This window comes from Mixophyes fleayi, chromosome 6, assembly GCF_038048845.1.
Source record: "Mixophyes fleayi isolate aMixFle1 chromosome 6, aMixFle1.hap1, whole genome shotgun sequence".
NCBI classification, from domain to species: Eukaryota; Metazoa; Chordata; class Amphibia; order Anura; family Limnodynastidae; genus Mixophyes; species Mixophyes fleayi.
In genome coordinates this window covers 44,036,484-44,062,257 of record NC_134407.1, presented here as the reverse complement: position 1 = coordinate 44,062,257, position 25,774 = coordinate 44,036,484, and the positions used below count along the sequence as shown (strand labels likewise).

General features: G+C 35.9%; 1 protein-coding gene across 1 annotated transcript in view; it reads right to left on the bottom strand.

The window, feature by feature from the left end:
- Positions 1 to 25,774, bottom strand: part of PCDH15 (protocadherin related 15) — a 945,519-nt gene that overhangs the window by 308,849 nt on the left and 610,896 nt on the right. Inside the window, exon 19 of the mRNA XM_075216373.1 lies at positions 14,324 to 14,452. Coding sequence (XP_075072474.1) covers positions 14,324 to 14,452 — 129 coding nt within the window. The remainder of the gene's footprint in view (positions 1 to 14,323; positions 14,453 to 25,774) is intronic.

The window sequence follows — 25,774 nt, the reverse complement described above, 5'->3', positions numbered from 1 at the left end:
AGAATTAGTATTGCAAAATATTTTCTTTTTTTATATTTGAAATAACCTATTCAACATTACCCCTTCCCCCTTCTCCTCCTCCTATACCTTGCAGTTGCCTATGATAATAACATTATTTGCAGTGAAAGAAAAAAAACGTTAAAGAAGCCAAAGCAAAATGTATCTGCAATTTGGGGTGTAGTTAAATTTGAAGGGAAATGGAGAGTATTATGTGTTATTTTTAATTAATAGCTGTAATCATACAGAGTTGTATGTACAATATTATATTGCATATATATTAATATCGCCTTTCTGAAGTACTGAGGAATAATACTTAACTTTTGTTCTACTGAATGGGTATATTTTTAAATGTAACTGAGCTGATTACTACACTTCTTTGGCCAGTGCACAGAAAGCAGCTTACATGCAGGCACTGATGCATAAAGGTTTTTGAAATGAAGCTATCATAGTTTAACAAGATTATTTCTGGAGAACAACAAAAACATATTAAACAGAAGATTATGAAAACATTTGATGCAACTAATCAGGTCTGAGTTTAAGACTCTTCAAATATTGTGATAATTCCATTTAAGTAAGTGTACTAAGCTATAATTTGAACATGTTCATGAAATCTTTGTACAACTACCTCCAGCCTAAAACATACAGCACATTAAAGATTAGGTCATGAACAGTTATTGAGTGCAATTAAATGCCTACAACAAGGAACAATTAACTAATGTATGTTTATTTGCTTAAATGGCAAATAACTACATATTGAAAACAGAGTATTGGTCTTAAAAAAAAATCATAATTTTATTAATGCATGCTGAGAAGCACTATATAATTAATTTATTTCAAGAATATTTCACTGTGTCCCAGAAATATCTTCATGCACTCTGTTACTGTAGCAACAAAATGTTGAGAATACGGAAATACAGAAAAGCATATGTATTGTGTTTGGCATGGCGAAAGTCAGGAATTATCTAAAACTGGGGGGAGTTATTTACAGCAGATGAACAAAACACAGTGCAGAAGCCTCTTTTGTGTGCTTTCAACGTTATTGCAGCTGCCTATGCACTCAAATGTGGTGAGCAGCTTGTTGGTATACATAGAATTTGGACAATGGGTGACTCGGGAGAAATGGTATGGTGTGTGTGTGTGTGTATGTGTGTGTCACATCTTTCTCTGCAAAAAACATATGGTTATTTACTGTACAGCCTACTGACAACACTAAATTACATATAATATGCATCATAAAAGTACTGTTACAACTATATCTTGCCCTATACATGCTCGTAATTCCTATGGTAGGGTTTTAAATATATTTTTAAGACCTGACAATCTTCATTAAATATTAATTTAACATCATAGTATTTTTCCCATAATAATGTAGCAAATAGTTAAAAAATATTTATATATTTAATTTTGCTCACCATGGCCACCTTCATGTTTGTCAATGTAAGACTTTCATCTTCACAGTCAACACATAATAAAAGAATAAAAAAGTTTGCTGGGCCAGTTACTCAATTAGCCACAAGGCTGCTAGATTGAGGCAGGTAAATTAGGTAGCCCTCTTATCTAATTAAGCAAGTGCCTGTCCACGCCAGGCCTTAAATTATGCTACCCAGCATGCAAGTGGTAGAATTTGACACTTCTAGCAAAGCAGGACAACACCAACACGTCTAACAAAACTAGCTCCTTCACTGAAGAGCACCAGGGCTCTGTGAGGGCAAAGAAATTCAGGAGACTTCCATTTCTTTTATTAAAGAAAAACTAATCACAATTCAGTGATTCAGATACCATACTTGGAAAACTAGTGAACAAATTAAATATATTTCCCAAGTACCTGATTTTCAGAAAACTCCAGCCAAAAAGGCTGCTTGTGAAACTCACAAAATCGATAACAAAACTTCCCAAGTGCTACTCACTGCTACTGTCCAGCCCACACCAAAGGTGAGTCAGGCACCTTCCCTGCTCTCCTTCTTTGCAAAATGACAACGGAATGCTTTTTAGGAGGTACTTGTATCAGCGGTCAGTTTGACGTAACTGACTGCCGATACCTTGATTGGGCTGCCCGTATAAGGCAGGCTCTGGCACTGATCCAGTGCCAGAGTATTAGATCACTCTTCTAGTGTTCTGGTGTGGTTCCTAGTTCATTTAGTCCCTAGTTGGATCTCCTGGCTCTGACTTAGCCCGTTCCTGACTATTCTTATGGCTCACGTATCGGTTCCGTTTGGATTTTCTGGTTTGAACTTTCCTACCCAGACAAACTTTCTTACTAGATAACTTTTATTGTCCGTTCTGGTGTTGACCCGGCTATTCCACTACTCTCTCCTGTGATTTCAGCTACCTTGCTAGTAACTGGCTTTAGGACCGTGACCTGAACATTCCACACAGAGAAGACCAAACCTCCCTGCGGGGGTCCCTGATGAACACAGAGGACATGTTAGACTCCAGTTGTGTCAACTGCTAGCATGTAAATGTCCATTTTTCCTAGTGTGCCACCGACCTCCCAAATACAAATGTATGCAAAATAGAGGTATTGCCAAAGGCGCTTCAGTAAGTTATATGTCCATCAATATTTCATATGTTCAAAGGATTGTCATACAGGTTTCTGGTATGTTGTATCCTATTTTCTCAATCATCTGTCCATATAAAAAAAATATAGTGCAGTAACCCAAACAAAAATAATGTGGAGTTTCAATTACATGCACTTGCTATAATACAGATATGTATAGTGCCTCAAAAACCAAACAGTGTCTTCTTGTCTCTTTGCTCCAAGAACCATGCATACAGCAACTATAATAAATTTTGTGCTCAAATGAAAAAGAGAAACGCTGTAGGTTAGATGGTAATGGAATGTTGCATCAAATCATACTTACTATACATCCATAGACTTCAAATATACCAGATGAATACAGAAGTTATTCTATGCCCCAAAAGGTAAACAAAAAATAAAATATAACGAGGCTCTGCTTGACAATTTTCCAGTGAGCCCCCTAGTAATCACACTCACTTAAAAATTATAAATTGAAGGTGCATATAGTTCTCTGACAAAATAGGACACAACAGGTACCGTACCAAAATCCCTTTGGAATCTTGATATTATATGGTCATTCTGGTCACACTCAAGAAAGGCAGGAAGAGAAGACACAGGAAATAAATCCTGGCATATTGCCATTATTAATGAAGTTGCACTTATACTTTATAATAAGCATGTAAAACATATACAATAGTATATATATGTCATTATGGGTGTAACAAGATTCCTAACTTATTCCAAAATGAGTATGTATAGAAGAAAAAGTACTTAAAGATAAAACTGTCATGATAGGCACATTTCTCTGAATAGACTCTGCTGGTGATCTTAGTCAGAGTATTGAAAAATACCACAGATACTAACAGCAATGAGTTTCAACTTACCGTAGGTCTTTTTCAAGGCAGTAGGTAATGATAACATCCAAAGTATTTAAATACCTCTTATCCAATAGTGTCTAAGCACGATATCTATTGGCCAAGAAAAATTTCACAGGTATAGTGTGAGATGTACTTCCCATAGAAGCTAAACCCAAGACACACAACAGCAAAAAGCCACTTGCCGATTACCTATGGAATTTAGGCTACAGGCTACCTAACTTCCGCCTATGTGAAAAACAATTAGAAAAAAAACACATCAGTCATAGCATCATGCATCCATGATAGCATCACACCATATGCCTATGGTTGTCCTCTTATAATGAGAAAAGGCCAAGGGATATAATAGTCTAGCTGTCCCGTATATGTGGCCAATGAAAATTAGGCTTTTGTGAACTTCACGTTACCTTTGTAATGCAACACTTTCAGTGCAGCATTATCAGAATGCTCTATTACTTCAAAATGATTAATGTCTATGCACCTTTTTTGATACCAAAACTTGAAAGGTGTCCTAGAATCATACTATAACTCTAGTTATACACATAATAGAAACTAAAATTTTCGAAAAAAACATGGACCATGATCTGAAAATAATGTTCAAACTCTAAATCTCCAGAAAATACGTAATAAGAACAATGTTACAATCTTTTTTGATGGAATATATTGCATCTAAATGTCCATTAATCTAAAAGAAAATTAGTTCAAAGTCCACATTCAATCCATTTGGATGTAAGGTTTTAAGGTTCTGAATCCATTTAATGTCTGCTTTAGCCAGTGTAGCAGTCACATCATTCTTTATCCATTGACTAGTTGCTACGCTAAGGTCACATTTTGTTTAAGGGCACCAGCTAAAGAATTTTAGACCTTTTAGAAATGTTGTGAAACTGAATGCTCTTCAAATCCATTTTCAATCTTTCTTACATGCTCTGCTAATCTGTGTTTTTTTTTAGTGGTCAAGATGTTCTGCCAAATATTGCAGACTGCACTTGCACTCCAATAAATATACATAATTTCTGCTGTTATATATAATTAATTATTTAATGTGGAAGTTAATCCCCTTAATTTTGGATGAGAAATCTGAGATCTGGCTTCCTATACCTTTGCCCAATATGCAAGCTATTCAGTGTATATTTAATAAACTATGGGATTGAAAAAGTGGAGATGTTGCCTATAGCAACCAATCAGATTTGTAGAATGTACTAAATAAATGATAACTAGAATCTGATTGGTTGCTATAGGCAACTTCTCCACTTTTTCAAACCCGCAGTTTAGTAACTATACCCCCCAGAGTCCACAGTTGTGAAAACCAACTGTTTTAATATGCCCGGCTTTAGACTGGACTAGTCATTCACTTTTTATTCTTTGGTTCTTCAAGTTAGTAGCTTTCATATACGAACATTTTGGTTTCTATGGAATAACACTTAATAAAATTGTGTTTTTGGTCAAAACCTGCGATTGTTTAAGCAATTTTACCAACCTTTTTTTCCTGAATTTAGTATTTTAGGCTAATTTATCATTATAATCTGCAAATCAGTTTACAACAGGTTATGCATAACTAGTCTGAAGCACAACTGAACTGGATAATGCAAAAGCATATTCTTAAAGTAATATTTAAATAATGCCCTATTTTGTAAATGTTATGTCAATAAATGGTTCGGTAGGAGACAAATTTAATTTATTTTTGGAAGAGGTACTACGTGTTTTTGTTTTCTTTGTTTTAGTAATCAGTGTACTGGCAAAATATTTTGGGTGTAAATGCTTAGGTAAAACTTTGTTGAGGGTGTACATCACTCTTAACGTCTAATAATGAGTAGTTTAAATTGACATTTACATTACATTGCTTTATTAATAAGTCAGTTGTCTTCCTCCGTTGTAACGAAACTGACTTTGCTAATAACTTTGTCTTACAAAAGAAGAAAAAGCTCACCATAAATTAATCTTGCAAATATATGTAAATTATATTCACTTGGAAAAGAAAGTCTTTTGCTTTAGATCTATGTATCATAATAATTACTGTGGCAGATAAACGGAGACTTTCTGAAACTTTCGAAAATTAAAATCATTTTGAGCAATCTGCCAAATTATTATGTGATGCAAATTGCCCCAAAATATAAGACAATAAATCCATCAAGTTGTTTGCAAGCATTAATGTATAAATAAAATGTTTGCAGAGATTGAAGATAATTTTAAAATCTAGCTTTATTTTATTACAGAATCTGCATTAATTATTCTATTCTTCTACAAACTTTTGAAGTCGCACTATTTTGGCATAGCTCACTGTATTGCATCTCACTTTTATACATCTATGTTCCTAAAATGTCACCTTGGTTCACATTCTCATAGAACTGTTTTGGCATTGAAAAGACTTGACCCACTTTGCTGAGGAACAATAGAGGATTCAAATACAGAGCTCTCTACAATTAGTGTAACATCTTCCATGTACTGTGAGATAAAATAATTGTTCTCACTTATTGTTTTAATGTTTGACACATTTAGAACTTAGAGGAACTGGGTCTCTTAGGACTGAATCATAAACTTTTCATAAAAAGTAAAATCATTTTGAATATGTATAGATAAAGATTTACTTTGACAAATGGTGTGATCCAATAAAGAGATGGTGGGTGATGCTTCTTCTATAGCAGTGTTGGCTAACCTGTGGCACTCCAGGTGTTGTGAAACTACAAGTCCCAGCATACCCTTCCAGTAATAAGCTGCTATATATTGACAAAGCATGCTGGGACTTGTAGTTTCACAAACACCTGGAGTGTCACAGGTTAGCCAACACTGTTCTATAGTGTTCCTCTATGACTGTAGCATGCTTAGTGGTGGGTAGTACAATTGACATGTCTAGGGACAGGGGCTTTATCCTTTATCGCTTTTGCTCTGTATGACAATTTGTTCAAATCATGTAGAAACAATTACTAATATAAATTCCTTATCTCTACAATATATGGCATTTAACTTCTGATCTACTATTTTTCGGTGTCCTGCCCTTTTTTGCTGTCCCATTGTAAGGCTGAACAATTACACAGGGCCATCGAGTTCTAACTTTCATAAATCCTAATTGCTTAGGTCCAGAGGAAGATTAAATAATTTAACCTCATCAGGGGAAAAATCATTTCCTTCCTGACCCCAAAAACTGCAACTGGATAAATTAATTGCATTAACCATCCCCATAATGTGCTTTACTAATTATAGCTACAAACATCAGTTTTGCAAGAAAGGCAACCATTCAGTTTTTAAATTATATTAGTGAATTTGCCATCCCCAGCTGATGAGGTAAGGCATTTCCCAGCTTAACCACACTTAAAGCAAAGAGCCTTCCAATGCTTATGGTGAAATCATTTTTCTTCCATTTACAACTGTGGACCCCTTGTTCTTTGCATCAGATATGTTGGTCCTTCAAAAAACCTGCTACCTGTAACCAGATTTTCTCTGCAATATGATTCAGAATCATATCTTTCAGAATGCCTTTAAATAATTTTCCTATGATAAAAGTCAGGTCCACAATTCTATAATTTCCTGGTTCCGATTTTGTTCCCTTTTATAGATACCTCATATGCTTTCCAAAAATCTTGTGGCACTAGACCTGTTTTGTAGTAGCCCATAAAAATAGGTAATAGTGGTCTATCAAGATCTTGGTCCCTCTGTCACGCAAGGGTGGAAGTCCTCTGGGTCAAGAGCTTTATCTTTTTTAATCGTGTTTAGGCATACCGCACATCCTCATGTGTTAGGGGAGTAACATTTAACGACATGCACAGGCTTTTGCTATTTCTATTTTCTCCTTTGTGAATAAGGATGTAAATACCAGCTCACTTTAGCCTCTACTTGTCATTTAGAGGCATATTCAATTAGCTCTCCGCTTCGCGGGATCGTGCCGGAACGGCCCGCAAAGTCAATCCACGGTACCGCAATAACGTGGATTTTCATTTGCACCCCATAGGGTTGCGTACGAAAATCCACGTTACTGCGGTACTGTATTACCGGCAATACTGCGCAGGATTCGCGTTACCGCTAAACGGAAAGCTAGTTGAATATGCCCCTTAGTGGCCCAATATTATAAGCTTTATTTTTCATGTTGTTTATGTACTTGAAAAACATTTTGGTTTAGACTTTATATTTTTTTACAATCTGATTTAACTCCATTTTTTTGCTAATCTGATTCCCTTTGTACATATTTTGCTACATTCCTTGTATTTCCATAATGAATTTTCAGTCCCTTCTAGCTTTAACTATTTTTAACTATTTCAATACTCTTTTTTCACTTATTATCAACAATAATTTATTATTGAGCCAAACTTGTTGCCTTTTACTGCTAAAAGTGTTATTGCCATACAATATGTACCTTTTATTTAATAAAAACATTCTTACAAATGTCCCATGAGGTGCTTTCATTTCACAATACACTTTCCCAGTGTAGCAACCACAATGCTTCTCTGAGCTGATCAAACTTTGCCCTTCTAGCAAAACATTTTATTGAAACTCAAGTCAAATGTTACCGTGTTGTGATCACTATCACCACTGAATATCTCTTTATTTGTATATTAGATATATTATCTGTTCTATTAGAAGTACTAAGTCCAATATCATTCCCCCTCTAGCTTTTAGCTTCTTTTAAATTATATTTGTCTTATATAACAGATACGAATTGTTTGCCAAAACCACTTCATTCATTATCCTATTTTGTATCCCATGTCAGACTGGCCAAATATGATTTTTTGTTTAGTGTTGCGAAAACATCACTTTCACAAGGTGTTCGACTTAAATAATGCTTCCCACTTACCTTTACCTAGTGACAAAAATCCACATAACTGCATGCAAACACCAACATAACACAAACATTTAAAAGACACACCTTTATACAACCCTGACCTCATAATCTATGTAAGATGGGTCTTGTCTTTTATCTTCTAGCTACATGTGTATCTCTAGAGGCTTGCATGTCACTCTCCACTTATTGCCAGTCACCCAGATTAAGATTGCCACATAGCCATTTGGTTTTACGGGTCTAGCTGGTGAAATTGGGGCTCAACACCAATGTTTTTAATAGAGCAAAAGAAAAGCAAAAAAAAAAAATTGTGAAAATGTTGCAACCATAATCTAGATACCTTTGAGAGTTCAAAGCTGTCAACTGTCCCTAATTTCCAGGCATAATACCAGATTTTAAAGATTTTTTTTTTAACAGAAATGGATCAAGGATGATTTTCACTTTTGAAAAAACAGCACTATAAATTTCCTCTGTGTCTTCTTATCATGTACAACTTTCACCATTGATTCTTATTCTTTGCGCTTCAACATTGAAAATTGTAGTGCTTCAAGGTACAGTGAGACAGTATCACACATGAATTGCTTACATCAGGGTCAGCAGCACAATGCATTTTAAAATGTTGTCCACTATGAGAATGATACATAAAATAATATAAGATTTGAAATGGTTTAATATGTTTGTATAACTTATGTTAACTTGTTTCTAACATTTGATAGACCTTTCAAATAAGTATTGCAAACATGAATCTGAAAAGTGCACTATTTGACAATCAATGTCAGAAAAACAAATAGTACACCGGTTCAATGGGTATATTTACTAAACTGCGGGTTTGAAAAATGGAGATGTTGCCTATAGCAACCAATCAGACTTTAGTTATCATTTATTTAGTACATTATACAATATGACAGCTAGAATCTCCACATTTTCAAGCCCGCAGTTTAGTAAATATACCCCCACAAGTTATATCATGCACCATTTAACGACATAATAGCTGGTCTATAACAGTTATATAGCCACCTTCAACACCAGTTCCTTTTGCAAACTACTACTATTCAGCTAACCTTACATCATAGCTTGAGTGCTAAAAGACAGGTAAGTATCTAATAGGCAATTCTTTGTTTACTTTTATAGAATATATATATTTATTACAACAATATTAACCAATCCCTAGCATTACTCTACTCAGAAACTGATACGTCATATCCCTAACGCTGCAAATTGCCTAATTGCAGCTTGTTGGAAACAATCTACTGCACCCTCGCTATCAGAAACTATACAAAATATATGGGCAATTTATCATATGGAGAGCATAACGGACATATTACATGACATTCCAACTAATTTTCATAACGTATGGACTCCCTGGACAAATTATTATGATGCGTTCCCTTCCATGTCCATCACCTAATCGTTACCACAGATACTGACACCCCCCCTCCTCTCCCCTTGCTTAGATAAACCACTTGATAACTACTAATTAATCCTCTACCTCACTTTTCCCTCCCTCTTTGATCCTCCCCCTTAGTTTGTCTCCCCACAACTATGTTCAGAGGTATCATATTACATTGAATATTTTGTCTCCATGTTTTGATATTTTCCAATGTCATACCTATATAATTATTGGGTTATTTATATTGTATTTTTGGCTTTGAAAATCCAATAAAATATTATTTAAAATAAATATATATATATATATATATATATATATATATATATATATATATATTAACCAATTGATTTAGATATTTGGGAAGCAAATACATACACAGGGATGCTAACTATTAAAATATACATTATATTAAAATGTAAATAAAATATTTTCTATACATATTTTTGATGCTAATCCCTGTGCTCTGATCCATTTATTGACAGTCACATTGAGAGTGATAGCAGCACTGCCACAACATATGACATAATTATGTTGCACTAACTATTGCTACATGCATGACTTTAAGTTGTCACTGTAGCTAATGCATATAGCTGGCTATAACTTCTGGTCCTTAGGTGCGACTATAGGCATGTCATATATTGTTATACCTTAGACTTTGAATGAATACCAAATAGTTTTAATCAGTTTATCTCCAAATAATTTGCACAGCTAATCTTATTATACAGCATGTGGGTTTTTTTTTCATAAGGAGAGCTGAATTTGATATTTTCAAAATTATGACTGAAAATCTGCTTAATATATAATTTATTTCCAATATATAATCTATATTAAATTATTCAGACACTATTACAAACCAAACCTGGTGTCACTGTGATATTTTCGCAGCCCGAGGTCTGTATATTTTCATTCTCTATAAAAATCATTGGTAATTGAAGCCAAAATGTATTTTCTAAGAGTTCTAAGGGGTCCAGTTTCATATAGACAGAATTAAATTTGTAATACTGCAAATCATTCATTTTCCGCCTACTGAAATTTTAATGTTTAATTTAATTTAAATGTGTCCTGTTAATGTTATATTTAATTCCATTGACACAGAACTAGGAATCCGGTGAGACAATTGACTGAAGGTACCACAGACATTTTCTAAACACTTGCACAAAACAATGAGCTTTATAAAAGATAAGTCATATTTTGAACATTTCAGGACAGTATTAAATTATATTCTGTTGTTAATCAATTGTCTACGCATATTGGTTCATGTTCGGACGCAAGTTCATTTGCATGCCGTATCTTATGCAAATTCACTCTACGCATGCTCTGAAATGGAACTTTGATACAGTTGCATGCAATAGATGAACACAAATTACACTTATGACTTCCTATCTCTTAATGGGTGGAATGGGGTTGAGAATGGGCAGACGAACATAGGCAATGTACAGTAAGGGCGCGTTGAGAGCTTCCAACGCAAATGTGGCTGATTCAAGTCCTGAGTTTCTCATAAGTACGCTTGTTTTAGCCGTATCATTTGTACCAGCTACAGGGCACGTGTAAGTGCCGACTGATAGTGATCATTGACACTGCAATGTATTAGTATTAAAAACTTCACGTATGGACTGTAATGTCTGGGCAGAGCATATTTACACCCAGATTCAAATCGAAACATATGTCAAGATCCATTCGGATTTGAATGCTGGCGGAATTATACTCATGTTCCGAGCTCTTTTTTTCAACCGCAAATTGCGTTCACACTTGACTCAGGCCCATATATATAACCTGGCGTTGCGCGAGTCCGATTTGCAATGTGTAGCAGTTTTTATATATCAGCAAATTATTTGGTAAATAAACCAAAAATGCTCTTTAGAAAATAAGATTTGTTGCTCTGTAGCATTGCAACTGTGCTGTGACGAGGTTTCCTTTCAATTGTTTACAACCAAAAATGATGTTTTCAGTATTTGTCGCTGTGTCGCATTGTCGCTATGTGTTCTAATAAGTTACTTTTTTGATGCTAAACATCTATGTAAGATGTCTATGAGCCGAAGAGCCATGGCTGATAAAAAAATCATGATGTGAGCCACGAGTAAAAAACCGTGGAGATATTACCGTGGTAATGTAATAATGCGTGGGCCGCGGCTAAATGAATCTACCTATATATGTACAGTTGGCATTTAGCCATTGGCAAGAGCAATGGCATTCATTTTGAAATGCAGTGCAGAAATTAGATTTAATTTGGTGGTAAGCATTTTCCCTGCTTAGTGGAAGGGCACACAGCCTTTTCCATGCCTTGAATTACCCACAACCTCTGAGCCTCAGAGATGGGATCTTGCCATATACTTATAATGGGACATAAAATGTATATCTGTTATACGGACAGGTGTAAGATTAGTCACAATACTAACTCATAAAACTAGGAGGAGGAGATTGGATGCACAGTAGCCAAACTTGTACACATAAATAAGAATTGCAGGTCCACATTTTGTGCAATGTTTAAATTACCCCTTATTTTTTAAAAAAATGTTAAGAAACTACTTCTTATGATGTTTGTGATGTATTTATAGGTTTTTTGGATTTTACAAACATTTTGAATGACAGGAGATGAGCTTTTAATTTAAATTCACAGAATGATATTTTGTTATGTTGTTCAGGTCTGGTTTTGGGATCTACAACACCCCTCTGTCTGCAGTTGGTTCATGTTTGGTGAAGCTACTTTAGGGCTTCACTGCACAACTGCGACTCCTCTATACCCCCAAGCTTGGTGGACTGGTGGAGCTCTCTGGTAAGTGTGGCACCCTCTTGCATGTATTGTTGTGGCAGACTTGTGATTGCACCCTAGTTTTGATTGGTGCATACTTTATCATGTATACCTTATCATGATTACACTTATATTCTGTTATTCTATTAAGGGATAGTTTATGTAATGGAGAAAGGCCTTGTACAAATCTTGCTTTACCCAGAGCTGATAGTTATATAACTTACATACAACATGGAACATGAGAAAGTCATAGCATTGGAAAATTAGAATTAGTTAAACTGAAAAGTTTATTGCATGATTTTTAAATACTAAATTGTCCATTAAACAGAAGGTAACAGGTTTAATTGTGTCTGAAATGCTGAAGTCCTTTTGTTGTGAAAGAAAAGTTTGTTTTCTTTCTTCTAACCAAATAAAGGAAAATAAGCACTCCCTAGTTTCATAAAAATCAATAAAAGAAACTTCTAAAAAGCAATAACGGCTGAACATATTCACTTTCTATTGCTTCTTCTGAAATGACAGAGATTGCTTAATATTTTTGCTTGCAAAGACCACGATTGCATATATATCCGTTAGTAATGAAATGCTTTCTGCCCTCACCTATATCAGGATCATGTATCATGGACCTCAACTGAATGTCATCTGTGAGGTGTTTAGACTGTGATCGCTCTACTGGAAGAAAAATGTGGGGAGACAAAAATAACCCCTAGCTGCTGTTTATTCCAAAGTAATAACTTTTAGAATTTCAGCGATACTACATAGATAGGTTCAGGCATAATATTCTCTCCTTAACAGTTCATTTACTCAACAGACCACACGGATTTAACAACACTTTGAAACCACCAACCTTTCAAGGTCTGCATTAATTTCTTCATCACTTTTTGTGTTCTGGATAAGTGACTAAGCTGCCTCAGCAGTTATATATAAGTAACTAAGCTTCCTCAGCAGTTACATATATACAGTTAATAAATTGATATAAAGTTAAGGTATATGATCTGAAAATAGTAACGATAAGGTTCTGTATTGTACAAATGTTTAGTTTGAAAAAAAATAATACTTGCTCCTTAGACATATACTACATTGTACAATAATAACGAAATTAATTTAGTATTTATTTATAGTTTAAAACACATATTCCCTGTGTTTAAAACATTTCCCATGTGAGTATTATAAGACTCTTACATCCACATTAGTTACAGAACAAATGGGTTGATCTAAGTAAAGAGGAAAAGCTCTTACATCTTCCATACACAATTTTGCAAAGCAAAGCATACAGTATATGACTGAACAGATATATCACATTTCTTAGCTGTGTAAACAGTAATCAACAAGTATGTAAAAAGTGAACAGCAGGTAAAACTACAAAAATCCTTTTTAAATGATGGTTTGGTGAAGAACAGCTGAGATGAGCTCAGACCTCCAACAAAACACAAGCGAAGCAGTAATGACTGCACCAACAGATAGCAACAGCATTAGATATTTGATCACCTAAATACTGCAATGTTTCAGTTTATACAGAATTATGGATAAATGAACCCCCACTAATGCCTTTAATCAATGTTTCTCCAGGCATAATAGGCTGGATTAATTTCACAGTAAACATATTTCAGTAGTAGGTTGTCAGTGCAGCTAACTGTACAAGATGTGGCAGCCACTCAATTAGATGTACAGACTAGCATCCACCAAACAGCTTTTTCTTTCACACTCATCCAAGCTGTTATGCCTGGAAAAACATTGGTGCTGCTGGTTGTAAGTATCTACCACACCACATAGGATTGGGGTTAGGGCGCTTGTTTTCCTGTTAGTGGTAACCACAAAAAAGAAGAAGAGGGGAGAGAGGGAGAGGGAGAGGGAGAGAGAATGTTCAGTATTATTGTGCAATAACCTTAACCCACAGAAGTATTTGTCAGAATTCTTACAAACAAAAACAAGCACTTAGGCAGGTAAGGTTGCAAAAAAACACAACAAGATGAAAGCCTACATTATTACTGTCTACAGCACAATCATTACATAATGGTGCACTCACCCTGACTTGACCCACAAAAGCATTCACTTCTTCCTCTTGGACTGAAAGATTTCTAGGCAAGTAAAGATCAAAGACTGGGTCATTGTCATTCACATCCGTCACCAGCACATTAACAGTAGCAGTTGATGTCTAGAAGAAAATATATGTTGGTTTTAGTACTTGCAGTACATATTTTATACAGAGTACAATAGATACGCTGAGATGTTCTCGGTCTACATTTCTTTAGTAAAGTGCGCATTATTTGTTTTCACATCAGTGCTTAGAGCTTTTCCAGAAGCAAAGTAGCTTAAAAAGCTGTCATACAATCTGTCATTCAAAACACTAAACTAAAGCATTTGACAGACATTGTAAGACCTTATTATACTAGTTGTGGATTTGGCGAAGTACATCAGACTACAGAATTAATATTTCTCCCAGAGACAGTAATGTCAGAAAACACTTTCCTGTAAAGAAAGATAAATATATCTCAATAAGACAGATGTATTTTATATTTATACACATTAGGCACATATAGTACGTGTTATTATATTACTTCCTATCCAATGGTCTGTTCACTTGTGTTTATTGAAAACTGACATGTCTGTGTACATTGCGTAGCTATTAACAGATGAATACATGTTTCGGTCAGTGGTTTCTTTTTCTTTTTTACTATTGGGAAAATGGAAATAAATATTTGGTTTTTCATCCTTATTATCAACAGATCTATAAATGACAAGAAATTCTATTTGTGTAAATTTTGACTCCAATTTCACAAACTGCACCAAATTCCACTAATCCAGACTGATACCTGCAAATGTGTGATTCACTCTGAGTCACCAATTAGTTATTCATGATGAGCAAATCACAGTTTTAGTTTCAGGCATATTAAGCTAACCCTAAAAAGTACCGAAGGTTGCCATTTGTGGCGCACACTGTAAAAGTCTTTGGTTTCGCAGTAGTACACTTATGTTTGTGCACAAGTGAAGAAATATAAAGCTGGGCACTGTACAAAAGTGTAAACATTACTTCAAGTCCTAATCTTTAGATCCACCCTTTCATTAAATAAAAGATTTAAATTGTTCATTTAAAGTAAGACTATAGCTTCTTAAATAAGAAATTAGGGCTGTACTTAAGCTCAAATGAATTTAAAAGCTAAGGCTGGATAATTAAACTGTACTTAGTACTCTGGGGTTAATAGTTTAACTAAAGGGAGTACGCCCATCTGATGTCATATGGGAGGACCAGGCATAGTACATAAATTAGATGGGTGGAGAGTAAGGAGTCGCTTGGCTTCTGGAAGTTGCCCACCCACCATCCCTGGTAGGATGATATTAGGGCCTGCTGGGGGATGCAGGCTGTTTCCATAATGATGTAGTCGGTTCCGGTACGGATGGTGCTGTTGGTGGTTGTCAAGGATGCTGAAGCTGCCGGAAAACGCAGTGCAGTCAACGGCCAGTGGTTAGAGCGCATATTACGGTAGCGGGCACCTTAACCCGCCTCTCTTCGATGGCGTCGGCTATAGTCTTGGTCCAAGTACCACCTGTGTGAGTTGGTTGCTGGTTGCATTCTGTTAGCCCACAAGGGTTGCGGGTTCTGTAGTGCCCAGGGCCAATGCCCCATTAAGGTAGATATGTGGGCCCAGGGTGTGTTGGTTGTCCCCCAACTGCGGGTGTCCCATGGTTAAAACTGGGGCACCCTAATTTGCCTGGCGGATGTTGATCTCACTGCTCTTTTCTCCACCACCACACCTTCAAAATGAACTCCGTTAATTCTGCCACACTAAGGTGTTGTGTCATTTCTTCAGGTATAGTTAAAGTAAGGATAAGAGGTTAAATGAAGTAAAGATATCAGCTGTTAAGCATTTTACACAAATGGGAATTGCAAAGTGCATCTCATTACAAGTATAAGGAAGAATACTAATCACAGAGTTATAGCAAAAGTCAAATGTACTTGCAGACTGTAAATGACTGTTTGCCCTTCTGCAAAGCAAGAAACACTCCCAAAAGTGTGCAGTCTCCACCCCTTTAATTTCATTGTAATTATCTAAGTTTACAAAATACTATTTTGTTTATCATAAATGATCTCCTAAGTGTTCAAGTCTACAAATCTGAAGAGACTGATGAACTATTTACAGGAGTATCTCATGGAATTTAGTTTCTACTTGTAGCAGAATATTTGTTCCTAATCCATGTAATGTTACACCTATCACAGTACAGTACATTTTTTACATGGAGCACTTGTGACTCTAGCACTATTCTTGCAGTGTTGGGTAGAGTGGGTGTGGGAATTTATGTGCTATGCTTTTCAGTCACAATTCCACTGGCAGGAATAAACACATGTTCAGACAATACTCTAGAACATGGGCAGGAAAGCATTTTCCTGGCAACATTTGCTAATTCTGGCAATTGATAAAGCTTCTTGTGCCAATATTCCAATGTATTGCAAACTGGTAGAAGTAATATAGGACAATTTGGATATGCTTTCACCATTTATTTTCTGTCTATAAGATGAAGGATTGCATAGCTCTTCATCCTCTTTTTCAAAAAAATTGGCATCATTCCCATTAAAATAGAATTCTCTGGATCGTTAACAGATTTTCTCCGGTTTGTTGGCAGTTTCATTTAAGCATTGAGATTGTAATGAATTGCTCTTGTATTTCTAGACCTAGATAGCTAATGGTGCTAATGACAAGTAGAGAAAACAGTTATTTTCTTTGTAGTGGTGAGGGGATGGTAATTAAGGTGTACAATGCATAAATAAACACCTGAAACAAATAAGCAAAAGGAAGACATAACTCAGGCCAGCAATGCTGCAGTATTGTTTACATAGATATGTAGCAAATTAATTTTCAAAAACTGTACGTTTCCCCACAGTACAATCCAGGAAGAGTGAGTGACGAGACACGCTGTAAGTATCTGGTATAAGGCTACAGACATGTACCATCATATGGCATTTGTTGATGCTTGCTGATTGGCTTCTTAATACTCCATAAAAGGGAGTAACTACTAAAGGTGAAAGTGGTGCAGCTGTCAGGGGGTGGCCACATTGAGCGGTAGATGGGTGCACTTACCAAAATTTTGCTATGGGCTCCACAAATGTTTAGTTATGCCCATGACTCCAGCATTGTTATTGAATGGAATCTCCAGTAGGTGTTAATTGATATGTCAATTTTTGGGAGTATTAGAGTCATTTTGGGAAATAATTCACCAAAGATTAATCTCTTGCTCCTGTTTATTAATAAGGTTATGTAATAAGGTCACTTACTTAAAAGTTTCTTCTTACAGTCACTGTGAGGAGCACTGCTAAACAATTTAATCAGAAAGTAAGTGTCAGGGCAATGTGGTGAATGACAGGGGTCATTGCAGTCTGGATACAGATACTATACAATAAATGGTGGAAAGCCAGCCTACAGTATGTTATATGCCATGCTATCGCTCACCTATTTCATTCCTAGAAAAATCCCTGCACTGATTATTTGTTTTTTTCTATTTAGCTTAACTATACCCTAACCAAGTTGTGCGAATTGTAAGTACTAAAAACAAACTACCGTAACTATGAAAATGGCCTTGAAGCTTAAGTGGAGGGTTCCATATGGTACACAAATTGGTATACTAATATTTAAAAGAGCTACACTTAGAAAACGGGTAAATGGGCATAAAGTATTCGATTTCCTTTGGTGATGGTGACTATCAGTAAAGATTATCCTTCAGCACAATGTCAGCATCAATTTTCATAGGGTGTTTTTCTGTTATAATTTCTGACATCATCTTTTAATGATAATCTTGCTGTGTTCTAAAAGCCTATTAAGAGCTACTTTTCTTATCTGTGTCCAGTAGTGTTTTTTCTTACCGGGGTCTTATAGCGGTTCTCTTGTGGACATAAAATCATTGTTTACAATGTGAAGGACACTTTCAACTCGGAAGGCATTCGAAGGGGGATTGCCCGCATTGAAAGGCATCTGTGTATCTGACAGACGTTAACGCCAGTATGGGAAATGGAACTTGCTGCAGATTGAAAGAATTTTTCTTCACAAATTGCCGCAAGCTGAGATCAATCTTTTTCATGTTATATCCTGCTGGCTACTTCAGAGGAATGAAACAAATGCTTTTCAAAGCAATATTTTTGCTTGCCCATAAAATGTTAATATTCCTCTTATAAACAATAGGCTTATAATGTTCAGTTTCAAATAATCAAAGACAAAAATGTACAATAATCAGATGTTTAAAATGAAAAAAATAGCTATGGAAACAGGGCTGCACACACATTTTAAAATAATAATATTACAAACCAGCATTGTACAAAGATGTTTACATTGGGTTTTTAGAGAGAGAGAGAACATTTTTCAATGAATCATTAGCCAACAAAACGAAAAGATCCAGAAATGTGTAAGTTAAGCAACAATAATCCCATGGCAATTCATGTGTTAGAGTTTTAAGCTGATACACAGTATTTAGAGTGTATTTAAAAAAAATAGAGTCCCTGCATGCACACCACATCACCTGATTGGTAGCAACAGTTGCGTCAATAGACAAGTGACCAATGACATGTAGTATAGGTTTGTAATTGAATATGTATATATGTATGTGTATACATACTGTATATATTGTGATAAAGGGCGATATTTACCACTGGCTCCAAAAAGAGGAGACAGGTATTTAGTTGATTATCTGCAGAGAAAGGCTACATAAAGAGTTACACATTTGTGCAGTAAACAGGTGGAGGAATAATAGAAAGGAGTCTGAGTTAACTTACATGTTTTGAAGTGGTTTAAAAAAAACATTCTCTACAGCAAGCAGCAACCTAACAGGGTGTGTCTGCAATCAAAACAGAACACCTGCAACAAACTCCCTTTAAAAAGCAAGGTGTAGATGTCATCTGTCCTTCAAGTTAAGGCTGTGGAAGGAGTGTAAACTATTTCAAATCTGTTTCGTTGCTTGGTAGCGACCGATGCCAGATAGTGGCCGATGGCTAGGGAGATGGTCTCTGTCTAGCTAGCTTTAGTGTCACTTGAAAGAGTGTGGAACTCTAAAGTCAATGCCAAAAGTTTTGAGAATGACACAAATATTGGTTTTTCACAAAGTTTGCTGCTTCAGTGTTTTTAGACCTTTTTGTCAAATGTTGCTATGGTATACTGAAGTAAAACTACAAGCATTTCATAAGTGTCAAAGGATTTTATTGACAATAACATTAAGTTTATGCAAAGAGTCAATATTTACATTGTTGACCCTCCTGTTTGAAGACCCCTGCAATTCGCCCTGGCATGCTGTCAATCAACTTCTGAGCCACATACTGACTGATGGCCGCCCATTCTTGCCTAATCAATGCTTGGAGTTTGTAAGAATTTGTGGACTTTTGTTTGAACATCCGCCTTTTGAGGATTGACAACAAGTTCTCAATGGGATTAAGGTCTGGGGAGTTTCCTGGCCATGGACCCTAAATTTCAATGTTTTGATCCCTGAGCCACTTAGTTATCCCTTTTACCTTATGGCAAGGTGCTCCATCATGCTGGAAAAGGCATTGTTCATCACCAAACTGTTTTTGGATGTTTGGGAGAAGTTGCTCTTGGAGGATGTTTTGGTACCATTCTTTATTCATGGCAGTGTTCTTAGGCAAAATTGTGAGTGAGTCCACTCCCTTGGCTGAGAAGCAACCCCACACATGAATGGTCTCAGGATGCTTTTCTGTTGGCATGACACAGGACTGATGGTAGCGCTCACCTTTCCTTCGCCAGACAAGCATTTTTCCAGTTGCCCCAAACAATCTGAAAGGGGATTCATCAGAGAAAATGACTTTACCCCAGTCCTCAGCAGTCTAATCCCTGTAACTTTTGGAGAATATCAGTCTGTCCCTGATGTTTTTCCTTGAGAGAAGTGGCTTCTTTGCTGACCTTCTTGACACCAGGCCATCCTCCAAAAGTCTTCACCTCACACCTGCCTGCTGCCATTCCTGAGCAAGATCTGCACTGGTGGTGCCCCGATCCCACAGCTGAATCAACTTTAGGAGACGGTCCTGGCTCTTGCTGGACGTTCTTGGGTGCCCTGAAGCCTTCTTAACAACTATTGAACCTCTCTCCTTGAAGTTCTTGATGATCCAATATATGGTTGATTTAGGTGTAAACTTACTAGCAGCAATATCCTTGCCTATGAAGCCCTTTTTGCGCAAAGCAATGATAACTGCACGTGCTTCCTTGCAGGTAACCATGGCTATCAGAGGAAGAACAATGATTTTAAGCACCACCCTAATTTTAAAGCTTCCAGTCTGTTATTCTAACTCAATCAGCATGACAGAGTGATCTCCAGCCTTGAGCTCGCCAACACTCTTACCTCTGTTAACGAGAGAATCACTGACTGATGTCAGCTGGTCCTCTTGTGGCAGGGCTAAAATGCAATGTAAATGTTGTTTTTGGGATAAAGTTCATTGTCATGGCAAAGAGGGACTTTGAAATTAATTGCATTTTATCTGATCACTCTTCATGACATTCTGGAGTATATGCAAATTGCCATCATAAAAACTGAGGCAGCAAACTTTGTGAAAAACAATATTTGTGTCATTCTCAAAACTTTTGGCCATGACTGCTTTTAATTTACTCTACCATCCTGACATAAAAAGCAAAGTAAAAAGGCAAGCAGATGTTCATGCGTGCATCACCTGAAATATGCCTGTGTCATGATTATATATATATATATATATATATATATATATATATATATATATATAACAAAGTAACAAATATATGAATATTAGATATGTGCTGTAAAACAGCAAAATAATTATAGGTGTTAATTCAAACTTAGTTATGATCTGTAGAATGTGCTCACAGTTCTAATGCTATTAAGTCCATTCTTAGATTTAAGAGTTTTTGCTGAGCCTCACCGTTCAAGATCAATACCAACAATTTTCGCTTTTCCACTTCAAGTAATATTTTTCTTTGAGCAAATAGTGATCATCCTAGGCTATTAATCAGTTATATTTCCACCAGTCAATTTCTATGTTCTTAAAGAGAATGGTTGGATAATATACTGTAACATATTTTTTTAAAGTAAGCTTTAATTTTTACCTGCAGCTCAATAAAAGGCTCTAGTAATCCATTTTACTAGTGACTGTAGAAAATATGCTTTAACACAAATTTTAAAATTGAATCGATCTCATTGTAAAATTCAGTTTATAAATCAGAAATGTAAGCTTCATTTAAAAACTACATATGTAGAAAAAAATACATATTGCAAAAAATGTATATGCTGGTGTAGGCGCAACTCATGTGGGTGTTCACCTGATGCAAATTGTATGACCTTGTCCTCGGGTTTTTCCCTCACTATGTAATTAATTATATTTTTCTCCTAAGTCAGCTGCTGGCGAGTGAAGTTAGCCTAAGTTCCACAACTTGTGAGCATCAAGCAGCAAAGTCCATTACTTTGTTGTAGTAACCCCTGGTGAAAGCTCAGGAGAGCCAGCATAAACATTCGCAGCAAAGTGAGTCCACATCTGTCTTGCCACTATGGATTTTTTAAAGTTAGAGCAGTGAAAGTAATCACAGCAGATGGTAATCACAGACACTAGTCAGTGGATTGTAAACTTTCTCAGTTGGAAGCACCCTTAAGGGCTCCATAATGTTTTCAAGGCACCCCTTAAGCTAAAATAACTACCAAGTACTCCCCCACCTTGCTTACCACTGGCCCTGGTTTGGGAACCAATGCTATTAGTAAAGGGTAAGATGTTGTCTTTGCAAAATTATTCAAAACATATAAGGCCTGAGTCATTAGGGAAAGTAAGGCAAAAAAAGGAGTAAATTTTGTCAAGGACAAACCATGTTACACTGCAAAGGGTAAAAATGTATTTATTGTTTTGTACATAGGTTAAATACTGGCTGCTTTTTCCTGTAACTCACAAATACTTGAGAGGTTTAATCTTACATTGAAATTTAAAGTTGACGTAGGACATGTCCTACCCCAACTATAAATCTGTCCCCACATTTTAAATGTATCTCCCCCTCCAATGCACCATGGTTTTGCCCAGATGAACAGTTACACTCCTTTTATATACTTTGCTCTTCTTAATGACTCAGGCTCATGGAGTCAAAAATGAATGTGTTTGCTCTTTGGGCAAATTGATTCATGTTTTATTGATGTTGTTGGTTTTTGGCTAGTGTCCTCCTTTGGTTTAACTAATTAAAGATACGAGTGATAAAGGATTTAAACTAGACTGTACTTATGTATTTTTCCAACCTATAAAAGAATAGAACTATATCAACCATGGATTTATAGTAAATACAATATATGTTGTGGGTCTCCAGGAGATAACAATGTGTGTTGACAATATTTAGATCATGTGCCACTTTCAACTACTTGGCTAAGGAACTAGTAACCAGAGCCGTAACTTAGAATTCTAGTGCCCTGGGCGAGAAAGACAAATGCTGCCCCCCTAGCCCTCAATTATAACCAAATTAACCTAAGATATTCCTAAATTGCGCCCCCCCTTCAGCGTTGAACCCTGGGCAGTTGCCCCTGTCGCACAGCCTTAGTTATGGCCCTGCTAGTAACCATAGCTAATGTAATTTATTCAAATGCAATTTTACTGTTAAAATTAAAGAAGCTTGGATGGCATTTGCCTGGCTTCAAATCTTGGCAGACCTTTCGTTTGACTGGCCCAGCCAATGCCACACCCCCTTTATCAGTGGTCATTACTTCCATGTAAGAGAGGATTATGCAGTTGTATTATTGTGGTTGAAGGAACATTACTTGCAAGTGACAAGCATACAATAAATATAATGCACTATTGTTTGTTTAATATAAAGTAGCCTTGCATTCAGTTAAAAGCAAAGGAACAATGCTGCAAAGGGTTCATTGCAGAAATAATACACTAATTAAAATGTAGTTTGAGTTGGATATTGTATATACAGCTCAGATACAGGCCAACAGTGTTGAAATCAAATATGGAATAGGAGCATTATAATTATTTAGTAGTCTGAACCAGGTAGCTTTCAGATGCAGTCCATAACGTGAATATTTGGATTTCAGACAATACCAGAAAAAAATGTTAAACTATCTAATAATGAATGTCATTATGACATTCCAGAACCTCAAAAATATGAATGATAGTTATAGGGTGAATTTTGAGTGGCTCTGTTGTAGGCCCTGCTGAGGCATCATTTCAGACAAATAGAATTTTGAGGCCGATGTGTAACTTTTCAGAGGTTTACAATCTTCAAGTTCTGCTTTTCCTATACCATTAAGTATAATGCCATTTTGTGCTGTATTTGTACTTGAGATGACAATCTATTCATTTTGCTGTTTAGTGTGGTTGGGAACACTTATGGTCAAATTTAGCAAAATTTCATGGCCAATTGCAAAATGAAGCTAATGTTTTGAAAAATGTTCTCATCTCTACTACTCTACTACTATAAGTGATTGAATAAGTGAAAGCCTAGCATATTGCATTTATAGACAAGTATAGACTCTTTGTCTTACAGTGATGTTGTCAGGACTAAAGAGCTGTTTATATTGACACAGTCCTATCTGGAGGCACGAAGTCTAATGCACCTCTGGTCTTCTCCAAAGGGAGTTTGCGTTTAGATGAGAGAGACATGCAGGTCGCGGTTCTCCAGGAAGATTATCAGCGAGATAGATGGAGGTAAACAGATAGTCAGGGAAGCAAAGGTAAAGCAGAGCGGCCTGCAAAGTACACAAGGAGTATCCAGAAGGATAGGCAGGCATGAGTCAAATACCAAAGCCGACTTGCAGAGCCAAAAAGAGAATCGAGGAGCAGTGTCAGGACAAGCAGAGTCAGAAACCAAGGAATTAGACCAAAAGCAGGAAAGTAACATAAATGCCTGGAACTGGTTTGACCTAATAAGATGTCAGAGTCATCCTTATATAGGTTAATTACCGGTGGCGGTGACGTTGTGTGTTTTTTTATTCTAAACATAAACTCATTCCTGATTTAATAAAAAAACTAATTGTAGAATACATAAATAAGCCAATTAGTAAACATAAAAAAATGTCACGGGTCTGAAGTCTTATAAAAGGAGCTAACATTCATTTTTTCTGAATTTTTTTTAGGATAAAAAGAATGCCACACAATTTAACTAAGTGAATTATACTGTAATCACCATCCAGAGCTCAAGTATCACATTTTCGATTTCTAATTCAGTTTAGTTCTACAACAGATTTTTATTACTTTGAACATTGTTTTTTATTTCCTTTTGTACTTATGCACGAATGACTCATTTATTACTCCTCTCCCGGATTTTTATATTTATTTGTCTCCATTGTGCTAAAGTGTTGCCAGGTTCCGTTACATCAATCTGCATTTGTATAATATATATTCTGATTTTCTTTTCTATTCCAAGTGAATTAAGACTTTTAGAAATGGCATGACACACTTGAGCAGTTTTTAGCTTCCAGTGATATACCATGACTTGTGCAAAATGTGCTGCCTAAGAAAATATGCAATGTAATTGGAAATTTGCTGTAAGCAGTCAGGCAAGTCCACAGGGAACAGACAAGAACTCCAAGGTTTCAAAAGTAATAAGAACCTTTGAGGTTTCAAAGCGGACGACTGATCCTTGTTGCATACATTTTTTTTTCTAGACTTCTACAATTAATAAAGGTGTCAACCAATCATAAATTGAAACATAACTTTTTCAGTTCTATCTAAAACTAGTCTTAAATAATAAGGAAATGATAGACACTATAAAAAATATGGCAAAACTTTTCCAAATGTGCTCTGCAGGTTAATCAAAGAACAAGTAATACAGTAGAAGAAATGTGCGTAAAATACAGGATGAAGCCAGATGAAAATTGCAGGCAAGACTAGCAGGTATATATATGAGATTAGCAGAATGGAAGTTATTTAACATATTGTTATATTTTTTCTCACAGTGTAGTTCCTATCAGTAATACTAGTGAAGGCAACTGTTTTTGTCTGAGTTCGAGTGTATTTCAATTATAATTTCACCAATACTACATATACAGCATATGGTTTTAATACTTCTATAAATAGCCATTGTATCAGAGAAATTATCAACATACTACAGGGGAGAAAAAGATCTATTTCCTATTATGCTGTGATAAGAGCGATTTATTATTGACTTCACACATATCACTGCAATTTATAAATAAAATATCACAGAGGTAGCTGTGCTTTCAGTGTGCGTTCAGTTTAAAAAAAAATAAAAGCGAAAAAAAAACATAAAAAAATATTACAATACAAGTTAACCCGTGCATGATACTCATGCATTCTTGTCAAATCAAGCTACTTAAGGTGTTAAAAAGGTTCTTGTCATCTTCATCGCCACACACACATGCCGCTAGGCTTTTATATATTAGATAATGCTAAGAATTTAGTAGGTCAGTGTAGTATATAACTCCGCCCAGCAGGTGGCACTGCAGCTTGAGCACTCTGTCACCCGGTAGTTTATTCCACACACACACACACACACACACTAACACAGCATGTGTGTTCATGAGGTAAACC